Source organism: Bufo bufo, chromosome 4, assembly GCF_905171765.1.
Source record: "Bufo bufo chromosome 4, aBufBuf1.1, whole genome shotgun sequence".
Taxonomy (NCBI): Eukaryota; Metazoa; Chordata; class Amphibia; order Anura; family Bufonidae; genus Bufo; species Bufo bufo.
This window is the reverse complement of record NC_053392.1, coordinates 198,900,848-198,917,429: the sequence shown is the minus strand read 5'-3', so window position 1 is coordinate 198,917,429 and position 16,582 is coordinate 198,900,848. Positions and strand designations below refer to the sequence as shown.

The following is a 16,582-nucleotide window of genomic DNA, read 5'->3' as shown; positions in this document are numbered from 1 at the left end:
CATGGGTATATGTAAAATGACACCCCAAAACACATTCCCCAACTTCTCCTGAATACGGAGATACCACATGTGTGGCACTTTTTTGCAGCCTAGGTGGGCAAAGGGGCCCACATTCCAAAGAGCACCTTTCGGATTTCACTGGTCATTTTTTACAGAATTTGATTTCAAACTCCTTACCACACATTTGGGCCCCTAGAATGCCAGGGCAGTATAACTACCCCACAATTGACCCCATTTTGGAAAGAAGACACCCCAAGGTATTCCATGAGGGGCATGGCGAGTTCCTAGAATTTTTTATTTTTTGTCACAAGTTAGTGGAAAATTATGATTTTTTTTTTTTTTTCTTACAAAGTCTCATATTCCACTAACTTGTGACAAAAAATAAAAACTTCCATGAACTCACTATGCCCATCAGCGAATACCTTGGGGTGTCTTCTTTCCAAAATGGGGTCACTTGTGGGTTAGTTATACTGCCCTGGCATTCTAGGGGCCCAAATGTGTGGTAAGGAGTTTGAAATCAAATTCTGTAAAAAATGACCAGTGAAATCCGAAAGGTGCTCTTTGGAATGTGGGCCCCTTTGCCCACCTAGGCTGCAAAAAAGTGTCACACATGTGGTATCTCCGTATTCAGGAGAAGTTGGGGAATGTGTTTTGGGGTGTCATTTTACATATACCCATGCTGGGTGAGATAAATATCTTTGTCAAATGCCAACTTTGTATAAAAAAAAATGGGAAAAGTTGTCTTTTGTCAAGATATTTCTCTCACCCAGCATGGGTATATGTAAAATGACACCCCAAAACACATTCCCCAACTTCTCCTGAATACGGAGATACCACATGTGTGGCAATTTTTTGCAGCCTAGGTGGGCAAAGGGGCCCACATTCCAAAGAGCACCTTTCGGATTTCACTGGTCATTTTTTACAGAATTTGATTTCAAACTCCTTACCACACATTTGGGCCCCTAGAATGCCAGGGCAGTATAACTACCCCACAAGTGACCCCATTTTGGAAAGAAGACACCCCAAGGTATTCGCTGATGGGCATAGTGAGTTTATTTTTTGTCACAAGTTAGTGGAATATGAGACTTTGTAAGGAAAAAAAAAAATCATCATTTTCCGCTAACTTGTGACAAAAAATAAAAAGTTCTATGAACTCACTATGCCCATCAGCGATTACCTTAGGGTGTGTACTTTCAGAAATAGGGTCATTTGTGGGGTGTTTGTACTGTCTGGGCATTGTAGAACCTCAGGAAACATGACAGGTGCTCAGAAAGTCAGAGCTGCTTCAAAAAGCGGAAATTCACATTTTTGTACCATAGTTTGTAAACGCTATAACTTTTACCCAAACATTTTTTTTTTACCCAAACATTTTTTTTTTATCAAAGACATGTAGAACAATAAATTTAGAGCAAAATTTATATATGGATGTCGTTTTTTTTGCAAAATTTTACAACTGAAAGTGAAAAATGTAATTTTTTTGCTAAAAAATCGTTAAATTTCGATTAATAACAAAAAAAGTAAAAATGTCAGCAGCAATGAAATACCACCAAATAAAAGCTCTATTAGTGAGAAGAAAAGGAGGTAAAATTCATTTAGGTGGTAAGTTGCATGACCGAGCAATAAACGGTGAAAGTAGTGTAGGTCAGAAGTGTAAAAAGTGGCCTGGTCTTTCAGGGTGTTTAAGCACTGGGGGCTGAGGTGGTTAAAGGGAACCTGTCACCATGATTTTGCGCATAGAGCTGGGGACATGGGCTGCTAGATGGCCACTAGCAAATCCGCAATACCCATGTCCCATAGCTCTCTGCGCTTTTATTGTGTTAAAAAACCGTTTTGAGTGATATGCAAATTACCTGATATGAGTCCTGTAGCCGGAGATGAGTCAAGCGGAAAGGAGCCCAGCACCGCCCCGTGTCCTCCGAATCTCCTCCTTGCCGGCTCACGTCACAGAGCTGGAGCGCCGAAATCTCGCGATGCGCGAGCTAGCACATGCGCAGTGTCGGCATCATGTTCATTCCCTGTGCTGGCATCAGCACAGGGAACGAACTACGCATGCGCTAGCTCGCGCATCGCAAGATTTCGGCGCTCCAGCTCTGTGACATCAGCCGGCAAGGAGGAGATTCGGAGGACGCGGGGCGGTGCTGGGCTCCTTTCCGCTTGACTCATCTCCGGCTACAGGACTCATATCAGGTAATTTGCATATCACTCAAAACGGTTTTTTAACACAATAAAAGCGCAGAGAGCTATAGGACCTGGGTACTGCAGATGTGCTAGTGGCCATCTAGCAGCCCATGTCCCCAGCTCTATGCGCAAAATCATGGTGACAGGTGTTGTCGCAATTCATGCGCTTCTCCTTCTTCTTTGTGTGGTGCCAAATCAATTAGAAGAATAAGTATGTGTACACCATACTGCTTTATAATGAGACCAGACACGCTAGGTGGTTTCATGAAAGCATCTTCTCATCTTCCCTGAGCCATGGTAGAAGAGGGAGGCGAGAGCCTTTTATTCACAGTACATTCACTTAAATAGCAGACATGACATCACAAAAGGGGTGTTCCTTAAGAAGAGACTATTGGCTCCTTAACCTGATAGGAGTGGTTTCAGCAACCTCAACTGAGTTTATAGGTGTATTTGAAAACTGTAATGTAATCCCCTCTTCCCCCTCCCCTATTGACCTTCTCATACATATGGTTTGCGGCCATCTAGTGGACAGAAATGTGTACTACAGAATGTTCTAATTATATATGCGTAAAATAATAAATCCTTCTCTCACACCGTTTCGCTTTAAGCTTTGGTCCCCATGGATCCAATTTCATTCACATCTCCCATCTGATCCCTTCTCCTCACCCCTGCCCGGGGAGTCACACTCTCCCTCCTGATTATTAGCACCGTTTATCTCCTAGATATCTAGTTATTTTTTTTTATTTTTTTTATTGTCTCTTGGTATTAAGGGAAATGTAAGTGTGTCAGCAGAAAATGACCTATTGTTTAAATCACGCTTTTTATGTTTAACACATTTTTAAAGAATTTTTTATGTTATTTTTAATTTTCAATGTCAATATCTATATTTAAACAAAAACATAAAATCATGCGGTTTTCGCACTGGCCACTAAGCCTGATAATAGGCACCACTTCTTGGTCTGTACAGATCACTACTGCAGTTATCTGCTTATCTATACACAGAGGTGATATCTTTACAGGCATAATTAGAATGACAGATAAGGACTTCCGGTTCCGGCGCCGCCATGTGAAGCAGCTCGGTGTAGGAGCTCCCCGAATACCAGCCACAAATCGAGACATACTGCCCGTGTGACTGCCTCCCTGAAGTAGGCAGCGGGACCGCAGGGTGCGACCACGCTGTATGGACCGCTATCTTGTGAACATGGGCAAAAAACTCAAAGGCAGAATGCTACCATCACCGACGCATGAGGACGAGAGGCCAGCCAGTATGGCGCCAAACTCAGGCGTGACGGATCTAGACGCGCACCAGAGTCAGCCGGAGCAGATATCAGAGAGAAGGGAGACACAGATTAACAGGCCGGAATCTCTGATTAAATACATAGATTACAAGGCGCTTGCAGTGGAAGTTGCTGCTCACCTGGCGCCAGATCTGCGGGAAACCCTGGCCTCCTCAGTCACACATGTCATGCAACAGCTGCAGGACACGGTGCAACAGCATGATGCCAGACTAGATGTGGCTGAATCCCGAATTCAGGTGATGGAAGATACCGCAGAATCGATCCTCCACAAACTACATAAGGTGCTCACGGAAAACAAGAGATTGTGTGAAAAAGTGGAGGACTTGGAGAATCGCTCCAGACGCAATAACTTGAGGTTGGTGGGTCTGAAAGAGACGATCCCGGCGGGAGAGCTGTTGGCTATATGTGAGAACGAGTTACCTGGAGTCTTGGGGATTTCGCGCCATTGCAAGGTGGAGCGTGCACACAGAGTGCACAGAGTGGGCCCGAACAACCGCAGTGATGACCGGCAACCAGTCAGGCCCAGACAGGTCATCATGCGGTATTTAGACTACTCAGATAAAGAAGCCATCCTCAGAGCATATAAAGCGCGTAAAGGCCCAGTCATGCTGAGAGGGGTGAAGATCTTATTGTTTGGGGACTATTCTGCGGAAGTCTCTAAGAGGAGGAAGGCTTTTTCACCGGTCTGTACGCAATTGTACAACAGAAAGGTTAAATTTGCACTGGTATACCCAGCGTCTCTCCGAATCTACCGTCCGGATGGTTCCTCTACGTTATTCCACTCACCAGAGGAGGCCTCCAAAGTCTGGGGAAGAAGCACGTCATCGCAGAGAGAAAAGTCGGAGACACCGAGCCATCGGGATCGGGACTGGGGCGTAAATGGCCAGACGGATGACCTGATGCTGATGGGACCACACGAGCAACCCACAGTGGATCGACTCGTCGCGAGCTCGAGCCAGAGTCGTGAGGCTAGATGATCGGCCAGCGGACTATGGCGGAGCACTACATTGCCCAGGTCCAGGGGACAAGCTAGACTCCAGAGCGTTTTGAGGGGTATGTGGTGGGGTCGGTCTGTCGGATGAGGGCAACCGGGATCGGGACTGGGGCGTAAATGGCCAGACGGATGACCTGATGCTGATGGGACCACACGAGCAACCCACAGTGGATCGACTCGTCGCGAGCTCGAGCCAGAGTCGTGAGGCTAGATGATCGGCCAGCGGACTATGGCGGAGCACTACATTGCCCAGGTCCAGGGGACAAGCTAGACTCCAGAGCGTTTTGAGGGGTATGTGGTGGGGTCGGTCTGTCGGATGAGGGCAACCGGGGGCAGATTTGCTCCCTTAGGGATATCTGAGATCTCACTGGATCCCTGGGGCCCCGGCTTTCCCGAATCCGAGAGGCAGACCCGCTGACTCAGTGTGCCCTGCCATTATGTAATGTTATTTTACTGTTATGTACCGGAATGGCTGTGTGTGGTGGGGTTTGGCCTTTCAGATGGTGGGGGCACACTGCACCACATTCTTAACGTTGATATACTCTGCTCTGATATAGTTAAAATTAGAAATGTGTTTTCAGTAGGTTGGTAGCTAGGGGGGCGTGGCGATCATAACATCAGGATCGTGCGCTCACACATGGGGAAAAAAGTGAAGTCACTAAATGATCAAAAATGGCCTTCAAAGCCATATTTAGGGCTTGGTATACTCAAGCTATACACCTGTTATTGTTGTTGTTTTTGTTTTATTGTAGGGATTTTGGGTAAAGTTAACGGGGTATTTTACTATTGGATGTCCGCCGCTCCCTATCTCCACATGCAAATTGACACACAGTGGGAGCCACCATGAGAATAGTATCCTGGAACGTTAAGGGGTTGCGCTCCCCTCAGAAGCGTAACAAAGTAATTCGACATCTAAAAAACCTTCATGCTGACATAGCCCTCCTGCAGGAGACACACTTATCGGAAGAGGATTATGTCAGGATGAAAAGGGCGTGGGTGGGTACTGTGGTTGGCTCCGCTGCAGTTAATCGAAAAGCGGGAGTGATGATGTTAATACACAAAAATTTGTCTTCTACTGTTCTAGAACATTCATGTGATGATGAAGGGAGGTGGTGTGTAGCGAGGATCTCATTGGGATCAGAGGAATTCACAATATACAATGTTTATGCCCCTAATGGAGACAATAGGCCATTTTTGGCTAAATTAGCCGGGATTGTTGCCAAAAATGGGTCATCCAACAAAGTGGTGGGGGGAGATTTCAATGCTGTGCACTCCTCAAGGGAGGACAGGAAATCCTCACGGAAGCACGAGGAACGCCTATCTGTAGCGGAGGGAGGAATGGTAAAATTTATGGATGACACAGCACTGGTAGACTCCTGGCGGCTTTCAAACCCAGATAGCAGAGAGTACACTTTCTACTCCAACCCCCACGACTCTTGGTCGAGAATTGACTATCTTCTTACCTCTAGTGGTCTAACAAATAGGATCTTAAGAACTGAGATACATGACTTGATTATATCAGATCATGCCCCCATCTCTTTAAATTTAGCAGAAAGACAGCCCAGGGGCACAGATATCATTTGGCGATTCCCAACATTCTTATATCAAGATGAGAATTTTGCGGACCTATTACGGGGATGGTATTGGGAATACAAAGGGGACAATAGCTTGCACCGAGACTCACCATCCATATACTGGGATGCAGCTAAAGCGGTGTTAAGAGGTCGCATAATGGCTTATACGCAGGGACTCAAGAGAAAAGTGGTTCAAGAATTAACAAAGCACAGTCAGGCTCTTCGTTCGGCTTATACAGAACACGTGATTAGGCCCTCAGAACAATCCATGAAACAATGGAAGGTAGCCAGGGAAAATTATGAATTGTGGTACGAGAGAAGGGCAAAGATAGATATGTCAACCTCCACGGCCAAATTTTTTAGGGAAGGTAACAAGTCAGGTAGACTCTTGGCGTCATTAGTGAAAAATGCTAGGCGACAACATCATATCACGTCCATAGCAGAGTCTCGGGGCGAGGTCCACAAAAAGCCAGAGAAGATTGTCACCGTTCTACGTGACTTTTATGCTAAACTGTATGAAGACCCGGGCCCAATAGACTCAATGTCCGAGTTCTTTTTGAAATGTACCACCCTCCCAGCACCGTCGCAGGCTCAGCTTGAGGCTTTAAATTCGCCAATCACGGATTCGGAGGTCTTGAAGGCAATCAAAAACTCGAAATTGCACAAGGCACCGGGACCTGATGGGTACTCCATAGAATTCTATAAGATGTTGGCGGGAGAAATAGTGGAGCCTCTTACTAGGGTTTTTAATGGTGTTCTCACGGGCTCTCCCCTGTCATCCTCAGATAATGTGGCTTATATTAAGTTAATCCCCAAGCCAGGGAGGGAGGAGTTGTTGCCTTCGTCGTACCGTCCCATCTCACTTATCAATGTCGACTTAAAGATAGCAGCGAAAATAATGGCGGATAGACTTTCCTTGATAATGCCTGACCTAGTATCCCCATCCCAGTCGGGATTTATCAAAAATAGAGCAGCAGTCTCAAATATCCGCAAAGTCCTTACTGTACTCGATGCAGTGAAAGGGAATCTTGATAGATCTGTTATGCCTTCACTAGTCGCATTTGATGCGGAAAAGGCATTCGATAATGTGAGATGGGACTGGTTAAATAGGGTTTTGGATGAAATGCAGATTTCCGGTCCCTTCAGAATATTTGTATCAGCACTCTATAGCGATCCCAAAGCCAGAATCTCGATACCCGGATTCCTGTCATCACCTTTGAATCTAGCCAGAGGGACGCGCCAAGGTTGTCCCCTCTCGCCATCATTATTATTTAATATAGCCCTGGAGCCGTTAATTAGGCTACTAGAGGAGGGAAATATTTTTCAGGGTATAAAGGTAGGGAAAACTGAGGTGAGGACTTCGCTATTTGCTGATGACCTTCTCCTTTTCCTTTCCGACCCGTTGGCTGACTTAGAGAAAATAGTGCGACTGTTGAACTCATTTGGTCCGGTTTCAGGTTTCAAAATAAACTTAGATAAATGTTTGTTACTCACATTGAGAACTTCCTCACCAAACCCTAATCTGCCAGAGTCATGTAATCAAATAGTAGTAGCGGAGACCTATATTAAATATCTAGGCATTAAAATAGGGCGAACTTTGGAATCACTCTATGCTCTAAACTACATTCCCCTATTTAAGGCAATAAAAAAAGATCTTGACAGGTGGAAAAATCTCCCTTTGTCCCTAACTGGCAGAGGACATCTTATCAAGATGATCTGCTTCCCGAAACTTCTATACCCTATGCAAACACTGCCATTGCTTTTGACACACTCTGATGTTAGAAGTATCCAATCCATGTTTACATCTTTCTTATGGTCTGGGAAAAAACCTAGGGTGGCCCTATCTAAGTTAATGTTGCCCAGGCATCAAGGGGGCTTGAACATCCCAAATATACGGCTCTATAACCTGGCCTGCTTGTTCAGGCACTGCCTGGACTGGACGGGTAACACTCACTTCTACTCCAACCCTAGTCTGGAACAGCAATTGGCGGGTGATTGGCCACTGATAAATTTACTGCACACTAGGAGACAGGTACTTTCACCCCATTTAAAACATTCTCTAATCCTACGAGACACTATGGTTACTTGGAAGGAGGTACGTAAACTAGCCAAGAGACCATTCCTGGCTTCCAGAGATCTGGAGCTGTGGAGGCACCCCGAATTCCCACTGGGAATACAAAACAAAATGTTTAAAATATGGAGAGCTAGAGGAATACGTACATTATTAGATGTGCTTCACATATCTGAGAAAAGATATATGACGTTCCCAGAATTATGTGACAAGTATGGCCTCGATGGCTCCCAGTTTCTTGCCTATCAACAACTAACACACTTTTGCAGGCAGAGATTGTTTGACGTTTCCAGTGAATGCATAAACCAATCCCTGGCATTTTCTATGACGCGAAGCGGTGCTAGATATTCTATCTCTCATATATACCTTGTCATTAGAGAAGCAGTAGATAAGAAGATTGTGGCCGGTCTCTTCAAAAAATGGGGGAGAAAATTAAAGGTGTCGTTGCCAGTAGAGGAAGTCTTGACGGGGTGGTCAAGAGTTTGTAAAGCGGTACCTTGTGAAAAATGGAGGGAGTCACATTTCAGACTCATGCACTCAGCGATTTATGCATTTAATGTAGTAAGAAAGAGCCCAAAAGAAGGGTATTTAACAAAGTGTCCGAAGTGCGATGCAGAGCAGGCAGATTTGTTGCATTGTATGTGGGAATGTACTTCTGTTCAGTCCTTCTGGAGGTTGGTGGCTGGCTGGATTAGGGATACATGGGGGGAATCGCTAGTTCACAGTCCCAGCACACTGCTTTTTCACATCTTTGAAGGTAACGCTAAACCCAGGTTAATTGTTGATGTAGCCCTGTTGGTATCTCTCCGTGGTCTTCTTAATTGCTGGCTCAAACCCAGCACCCCTCAAATCAGTGAACTGATTTCTCAAATGTCACACTTCATGTATATAGATAAACTCGACACGGAGCATCAAAAAGAGAAAAAAACAAAGAGATTTTTCCGCAAATGGCAAATTTTTATTGAAAAACATCTTCCACGGAGAGATATCACGACACTAATGGCATCTTTTAGATATACGGAGTGGTACTCAAAAGCAGTGTTGACTGGGAGCATTGGAAGGTTAACAGACGGCACCAGGGAGTCGGGTCCGGTGTTATAAACCACATATATAATTCCCGAATGAGTCAGTTTGACAAAACGTATAAAGGGGGATTGGGAGCAAGTACGGGCATCCTTTAGGGTGGGGTGGGAGGGAGAGGGGGGGGATGTTATTGTCGTGTTTCTATTGTTTAATAAAAGCTTGCATGTATTCTGTCTTATCTGCATGTGCTCAACAATATTCAGACTATTGGGACATGTATGCAATATGTCTATTATCATTGTAATGTATGATATTTCATCTTTTTGCTTGCAAATGTGTGACATGCAGTGAAAATGTCATGTGGAAAGATTTACTATAAATGAAAATAAAATAAAAATATGTTCAAAAAAAAAAAGAATGACAGATAAGACAGGATCCACCATTCAAAGTAGGTGATTGTCAGAGCTTATCTATGCTTTTCTTGTACAATGACCTCTGCACAGATCACAGAGCATGCCTAGAAAACTCTCCAATAGAAGTCAATGAGATCCCCTCCTGACCATTGTGTCTATTGACCATGGGGCTGCTGTAAAGCAATTCTCTTAGGCTAGGTCTACATGTCGACATTTGTCGCACCAATTTTTATAATGGTAGTCTATGGGGTCGCACTGCGACATGCTGCAACTGCAACGCGACAGTCGCAAAAAATCCATTTGAGATGGATTTTTCTGCGACTGTCGTGTCGCAGTCGCAGCATGTGGCATTGCGAGACCATAGACTACCATTATAAAAATTGTCGTGCGACAAAATGTTGCAGTGTAGTTGTGCCCTATCTGTCGCACGACAAATGTCGTCATGTAGACCTAGCCTTAATGCTTTCTAAATGCCGTTAAGAACAGTTCAGGCAAGATGGCCTCCCCCATAATTATATTCAGGAAATAGAATGAATAAAAAAATCTGCAATGGGAAAATACAAACGGATTCGAAAAAAAGTGTTACTCTTTGGTTTCAACTGGCAGAAAACATTTTTGGTGACACATTTCCTTTACTATTACACTCTCATAGTGTACACACTACTCTCTTAGTGTACACACTCTTAGGCTGAATGCACACGGCCGTGTTCCGCGGCCGAGAGCGGTCCGTGGTATGCCGGGCTGGATTCCTGTTCAGAGCAGGAGCGCACGGCGTCATTGGTTGCTATGACGCCGTGCGCTTCATGCCGCCGCTGCTGTACAGTAATACACTCGTATAGTGTATTACTGTACAGCGGCGGCGGCATGAAGCGCACAGCGTCATAGCAACCAATGACGCCGTGCGCTCCTTCTCTGAACAGGAATCCAGCCCGGCATACCACGGACCGCTCTCGGCCGCGGAACACAGCCGTGTGCATTCGGCCTTACTTGAAGTCCATCTTACCCCCCTCATCACCTATTTCACCCCCCCAACCTCTTCATTACACTCTCTGTTGATATTGCTGTGCTAGCTACTTTTGGTTTTTCATTTCTATATGCCTCTCATGATTGTACTTATTGTAATCTTCTTATGTTTGTATATTTTTTGTTTAATATACTTTTAATGATTAAAATAAAAAAAACTATGAAATTCATTTGTTTATAAACAGCCGTTAAAAATTCATGCAAAACAGCCGTTATAAACAGATAGACTGCCAGAAAATGGATGCAAAATGGCCATGAAAAACAGTTTATATATTTTTAACGGTTGTTTTTTCTTTTTTTCATATACATATGAATGTACCTTAATCAGAAGAAAGGAAATCATTTTTTAATGTTTTTGGATTTGTTGTATGTTCTTCAAAACTCATTTGTCAAATGACTTACCAAATACATTTATTTAAGATATAATGTAAATGGCACAAAGCACCTTGGGATTTACAAGGCTGAAAAAAGCAACAGATGGAGTAGAAAGTCTGACGGGCATATAAGACGACGTGGGAGGCGTCCACACAGCTCCGGAGGGTCAGTGCGAGACCACTACCTAAGACAGGTTTGTAGAGTAGTTTATCAACATTGACTCCTCACATGATCTATTTGAGTTTATTGTTATAGACTATATCTGTGTCTCGCAGCTGTCCACTTCATATTCATTTGCTGAAGTTTTAGAGGATCCCATCCCAGTGCCTATGACCACTCGTCTCCGGAGTAAGAGTGAGAGAGAGCTGGAACTGCGTCGTCTTCAACTAACGAAAACATCCTCACCATCTGAGTCACCAGCTGATACACAGACCGAGCCATCCCTATGGACTGTTGAGGATGTGTGGGTGTTTATACATTCTTTACCAGGTATTTGCCAATGTTTTTCTTAGATTACATGATAAATAGTAATGTGATAGGCAGTGTTCCCTCTAAGCCTTCGCAGCTGCTGAGCGGGATCGGCTCAGAGCTGGGCACAGCGCCATCAAAGGTGGGCGATAGGAAAACCTAAGATAATTGTCACTTCAAAGAGCATACAAACCCCTGCACCATCCCGTACAATACAGTATAGTCCTCTGTGTTATCACTGGACATTGCTCTCCATATATAAACCATACAGGGAAAAAAAATCTTTGATCCAGAGAACTTACATAGAAAAACTAATAACCAAGAGGCTAAACAAAACCCAGTTTCTGACCCTTATGTTAAAACATAACTTTCATTTGATTGCTTTAATAAGGAAAAAAATAATTTAAAAAAGCTGCTGTTTCTCTAGATGACATTATGTTGATAGTAGTGGTAATAGTCTCAAGGGTCTATAAAAGCAACTATTTTTACAAACCATTGAAACTCTATTAACACTACTATCAACATAAGGTCATCTAGAGAAACCGTAGGTTTTTATTTATTTTTTCATCTCTTTAGGTGTTAAAACATAACTTTCATTAGATTGCTCTAACACCTAAAGGGGGAAAAAAAAAGAATTTTAAAAACCTGCTTTTCCTCTAGATGACCTTATGTTAATAGTAGTGTTAATAGAGTCTCAAAGGTCTGTAAAAATAGTGTAGCTGCTTTTATAGACCCTTGAGACTCTATTACCACTACCATAAACATAAGGCCATCTAGAGAAACAGCAGGTTTTTAAAATAGTTTTTTTCCTTTGGGTATTGTTATGGGGGACCTGTGGAGGACACTGTTATGGGGGACATTATACAGGGGTAATATAACTGAGGGGTATCAGGTAAATTATACAGGGGGTAATATAACTAAGGGGTATCAGGGTACATTATACAGGGGTAATATAAGTTATATTACCTCTGTATAATGTCCCCTGATACCCCTTAGTTATATTACCCCTGTATAATAATGTCCCCTGATACCCCTTAGTTATATTACCCCTGTATAATAATGTACACTGATACCCCTTAGTTATATTACCCCTGTATAATAATGTCCCCTGATACCCCTTAGTTATATTACCCCTGTATAATAATGTACACTGATACCCCTTAGTTATATTACCCCGCCCTGTATAATTTAACCTGATACCCCTCAGTTATATAATATAACTAAGGGGTATCTATCAGGGTACATTATACAGGGGTAATATAACTAAGGGGTATCTATCAGGGTACATTATACAGGGGTAATATAACTAAGGGGTATCTATCAGGGTACATTATACAGGGGTAATATAACTAAGGGGTATCTATCAGGGTACATTATACAGGGGTAATATAACTAAGGGGTATCTATCAGGGTACATTATACAGGGGTAATATAAGTGAGGAGGGCTATCAGGGACATAATACAGGGGTGAGGGGTAAGATAAGTTATATTACCCCTGTATAATGTCTGATAGTAGTCTAGCCCTCCTCAGTTATATTACCCCTCATGTACCCTGATACCCCTAGTTATATTACCCCCTGTATAATTTACCCTGATACCCCTCAGATATATTATATAACTGAGGGGTATCAGGGTAATACAGGGGACAACAGAGGATTCGTAGCACTGTGGGACAGGGGGGGTACATACTTCTTTTTTTATATGCCCTCACCTCACCAGCTAGCAGACGGCCAGGCGCGCAGGGTACTCAGATCAGATGCGACGTGACGTGACGTCAACATAGCCTGCGCCGCACAGCACGCACTCCCTCTCTGCCTCCACCGGGTCCGGGACTCCGCCCCCCTATTTGAATACTAGCCACCGCCCACCGGCAGCCCACAGTCAGGTATTGTAAATGAACTGACCGTGCGGCGGGCGGTGTCAGCCTGCAAAACAGACAGGGGAATCAGCTGGGGGCCGGCACAGCTGAGTGAGCGGGCGTTATAAAATTGTGAGCGGGGCCACAATAATTGCTGCGCGGCCGCCCACCCGCGCAGCTTAGAGGGAACACTGGTGATAGGGTGATAAAAATGAAGGGTACGAGAGACCTCTACTACACGCAATGCTTTTTTAAAGAGAACTTGTCACCTCTTCTAACATGTCTATTTAGTAAGTAATTGCAGTCCCCACAAAATAACTCCCCAAGATGTCTGGAGCATCTGATCTTAGAACACGGCATTGTGCCATTCCTCTGTTATTCCTTCTGGATAATAAATAAATTGAGAAATGTTTTTTACTATTCCTCTGGTCAAAGGACAACGGAAAACCCCGGACCAGGGAGCAATCCAGCCAAAGTGCAAAAATGCAAAAATTCCAGCAAGCAGGCCACTGTGAAAATCCCAGCTTTTATTGCATCATCTTAAAATCAGTTAGCCGACCGTAGAGCAAAGCGGTTTACGCATTTCAACATAAAAGTCTTAATCATTACCATAGTACATTTACAGACTGACTGGTGTAAAACCCCTACTCCACAATCACCCCTCCCCTCAACAAGTGTTTGAGTGAGTATTGTGGAGGAGTGGGGACAAAAAATTATTTTGTACAAACCATAAAATAAATCAAATTAAACATAACCCAGCATTGCAGGAACTATATTAATATTCAAATATTAAATCATATCTACTATTCATGCCATTTAGGGACTCTTCTATTTAAGGAAAAAATCCAGAACGACTCCCTATTAAAAAGTAATCTGCTGGTATCACCCCCTCAAACTGGTTTTTACATTTTCTCAATCCCCATGACATCCAGATCAGTAACGTCCCCCTTGTGGACATCTCTGAAATGTCTGGATAACATGGAAATATTTACCAATTTTGGTGTTCGAGATATATTGCTGCAGAGTTTAAACGGGTGGGGGGGTCAGCCTGTCAGTGCTCAAACCATACATCGCACACTGCATCAAATTGGTCTGCATGGCTGTTCACATGTAGCAAATTTGTTGTTGCAGAAATTTCTCTGACTTAAAATTAGTTCTATTCATATGTTTTGGTAGCATGTGTTTCAGATGAAACATTTCTGTAACAAATCTGCTGTATGTGAATTCACCCTAAGACTACTTTCACAGTTCGGCTTTCAGTTTGTGAGATCCGTTCAGGGCTCTCACAAGAGGTCCAAAACTGATCAGTTTTGCCCTAATGCATTCTGAATGGAAAAGTATCCGCTCAGAATGCATCTGTTTGCTTCTGTTCAGTCTCCATTCCGCTCTGGAGGCGGACACCAAAATGCTGCCTGCAGCGTTTTGCTGTCCGCTTGACGAAACTGAGCCAAATTGACCCGTCCTGGCACACAATGTAAGTCAATGAGGACGGATCTGTTTTCTCTGACACAATCTGGCACAATAGAAAATGGATCTGTCTCCCATTGACTTTTCATTGGAGTTCTTGACGGATCCGTCTTGGCTATGTTACAGATAATACAAACGGATCTGTTCATGCCGAATGCATGCGGTTGTATTATTGTAACGGATCTGTTTTTGCAGATCCATGAGGTATCTGCCCAAAACACGAGTGTGAAAGTAGCCTACATACTGACTGTTCTTATCTTACTGTGTGACCTGTTGAATTTCATATCTTACCACCTCTTATATTTACTCAGGCTGCCACGAGATTGCTGATGAATTCAGAACACAGGAAATTGATGGACAGGCTCTTCTTCTGCTGAAGGAGGATCATCTGATGAGCACTATGAATATTAAGTTAGGACCAGCTCTAAAGATCTGCGCTCGCATTAACTCACTAAAGGAAACATAGTATACTGCACGCCGACATCTGTACAGTGAAGAAATGACCATCTTTGCAAATAGTCATCACATTGCCTAGTTTTGTAGCCATTTGTTTCTCGATGTAAACCTGATTCGTTATTGGCGGGTCAGTGGAGATTGTTAATACTTTACCACGTGATGGTTACATAGAAAACATACCATACTGCAGAAAACACATGGAACAGCTGCTCCTCCATTTCGTAGGTTGGTCCGCCACCTGATCATATTTCATTTTAGTCTCTTTGTCTGATTCTAGAACCTGAATCATGTTAGGTAATTGAGATTCTGAAAAGCAAGCTGCATTATCATACACATTTCCCTACATACACAAGCTTCCAGTGTATGTTTTCTACCACTTGTATTTTTCTATCTTACTGAAAGTGAACCAAGTATTGCACAACCAAATTGCCAGTGTTCTTTATAATGTAAAACCTATGTACAATGAAAGCTCTGTGTGTGATTTACTAACCAGGATTATTCCCTCCAACATATTATTACGGTATATCATATATCAGTGACCTCCTCCCAAACAAAGCAGCAGGTCTGATAAATGCAGTTTAAGCTGTGTGTAATGTTGTGCTGACACCACTGGATATGCATGGACTGAATAAATGTGGTGTAAAGCCATAAAAGCAACATGGCACCAAGATTTTTTACAGCATAAGGCCTCATTCACACATACGTGGAACCCGTCTTGCTGAGTGCACGGCGTCATTGGTTGCTATGACTCTGTGCGCTTCGTGCTGCCGCCGCTGTACAGTAATACTCTCGTATAGATTATACAAGTTTATTACTGTACAGCGGAGGCAAAAAGCACACGGCGTAATAGCAACCAATGCTGTAAAACAAAACATGCAATGCAACAGCTCTCTGCAAACCAAATAAAGTACAAAATTGCATAATAATTGCTAGTGGTATACTTATAAATTAGAGATGCTTGGCAAATCATTTTGTACAAAATTATCTGAGCCCGTCAAGACGATCTCTGTAAGACGGGTTCCTAACACTAAATACCTGCATTCCTTGGATATAATGGAGGCCATTTTGGCACCAAAAATGACAGAAATTAAAGCAGGCCCAGCATGCATGTGGAACCTTCACTCCCTGAATTGTACGGTAGCCGTCATGGCACATAACAGGTAGAATTTAGGGTTCGGAACCCGTCTTACAGAGATCGCATTGACGTGCGGCAGACGGGCTCAGATAATTTTGTACAAAATTATTTGCCAAGCATCTCTAATTTATAAGTATACCACTAGCAATTAATATGCATTTTTGTACTTTATTTGGTTTGCAGAGAGCTGTTGCATTGCATGTTTTGTTTTACAGTGTTGTTCTCAGCCATAGCAACGTGCCCCTGTGC

The 16,582-nt window shown here is 43.4% G+C and overlaps 1 protein-coding gene across 5 annotated transcripts in view; it reads left to right on the top strand.

Annotated features, from left to right (window-relative positions):
- Positions 1–15,891, top strand: part of PHC3 (polyhomeotic homolog 3) — a 122,632-nt gene extending 106,741 nt beyond the window's left edge. For 4 of the 5 annotated variants that reach the window (XR_005778249.1, XR_005778248.1, XR_005778247.1 and 1 more), the window contains exon 14: positions 10,995–11,125. Coding sequence is in view for 1 of the 5 variants with exons in the window: in XM_040428214.1 (XP_040284148.1) it covers positions 10,995–11,142; positions 11,225–11,438; positions 15,054–15,208 (517 nt within the window). In the remaining 4 variants the exon portion in view is untranslated. Of the gene's footprint in view, positions 1–10,994; positions 11,143–11,224; positions 11,439–15,053 lie in introns of those variants that run through there. The other variant, XM_040428214.1, reaches the window with a different exon arrangement.
- Positions 15,892–16,582: the final 691 nt, after the last annotated feature.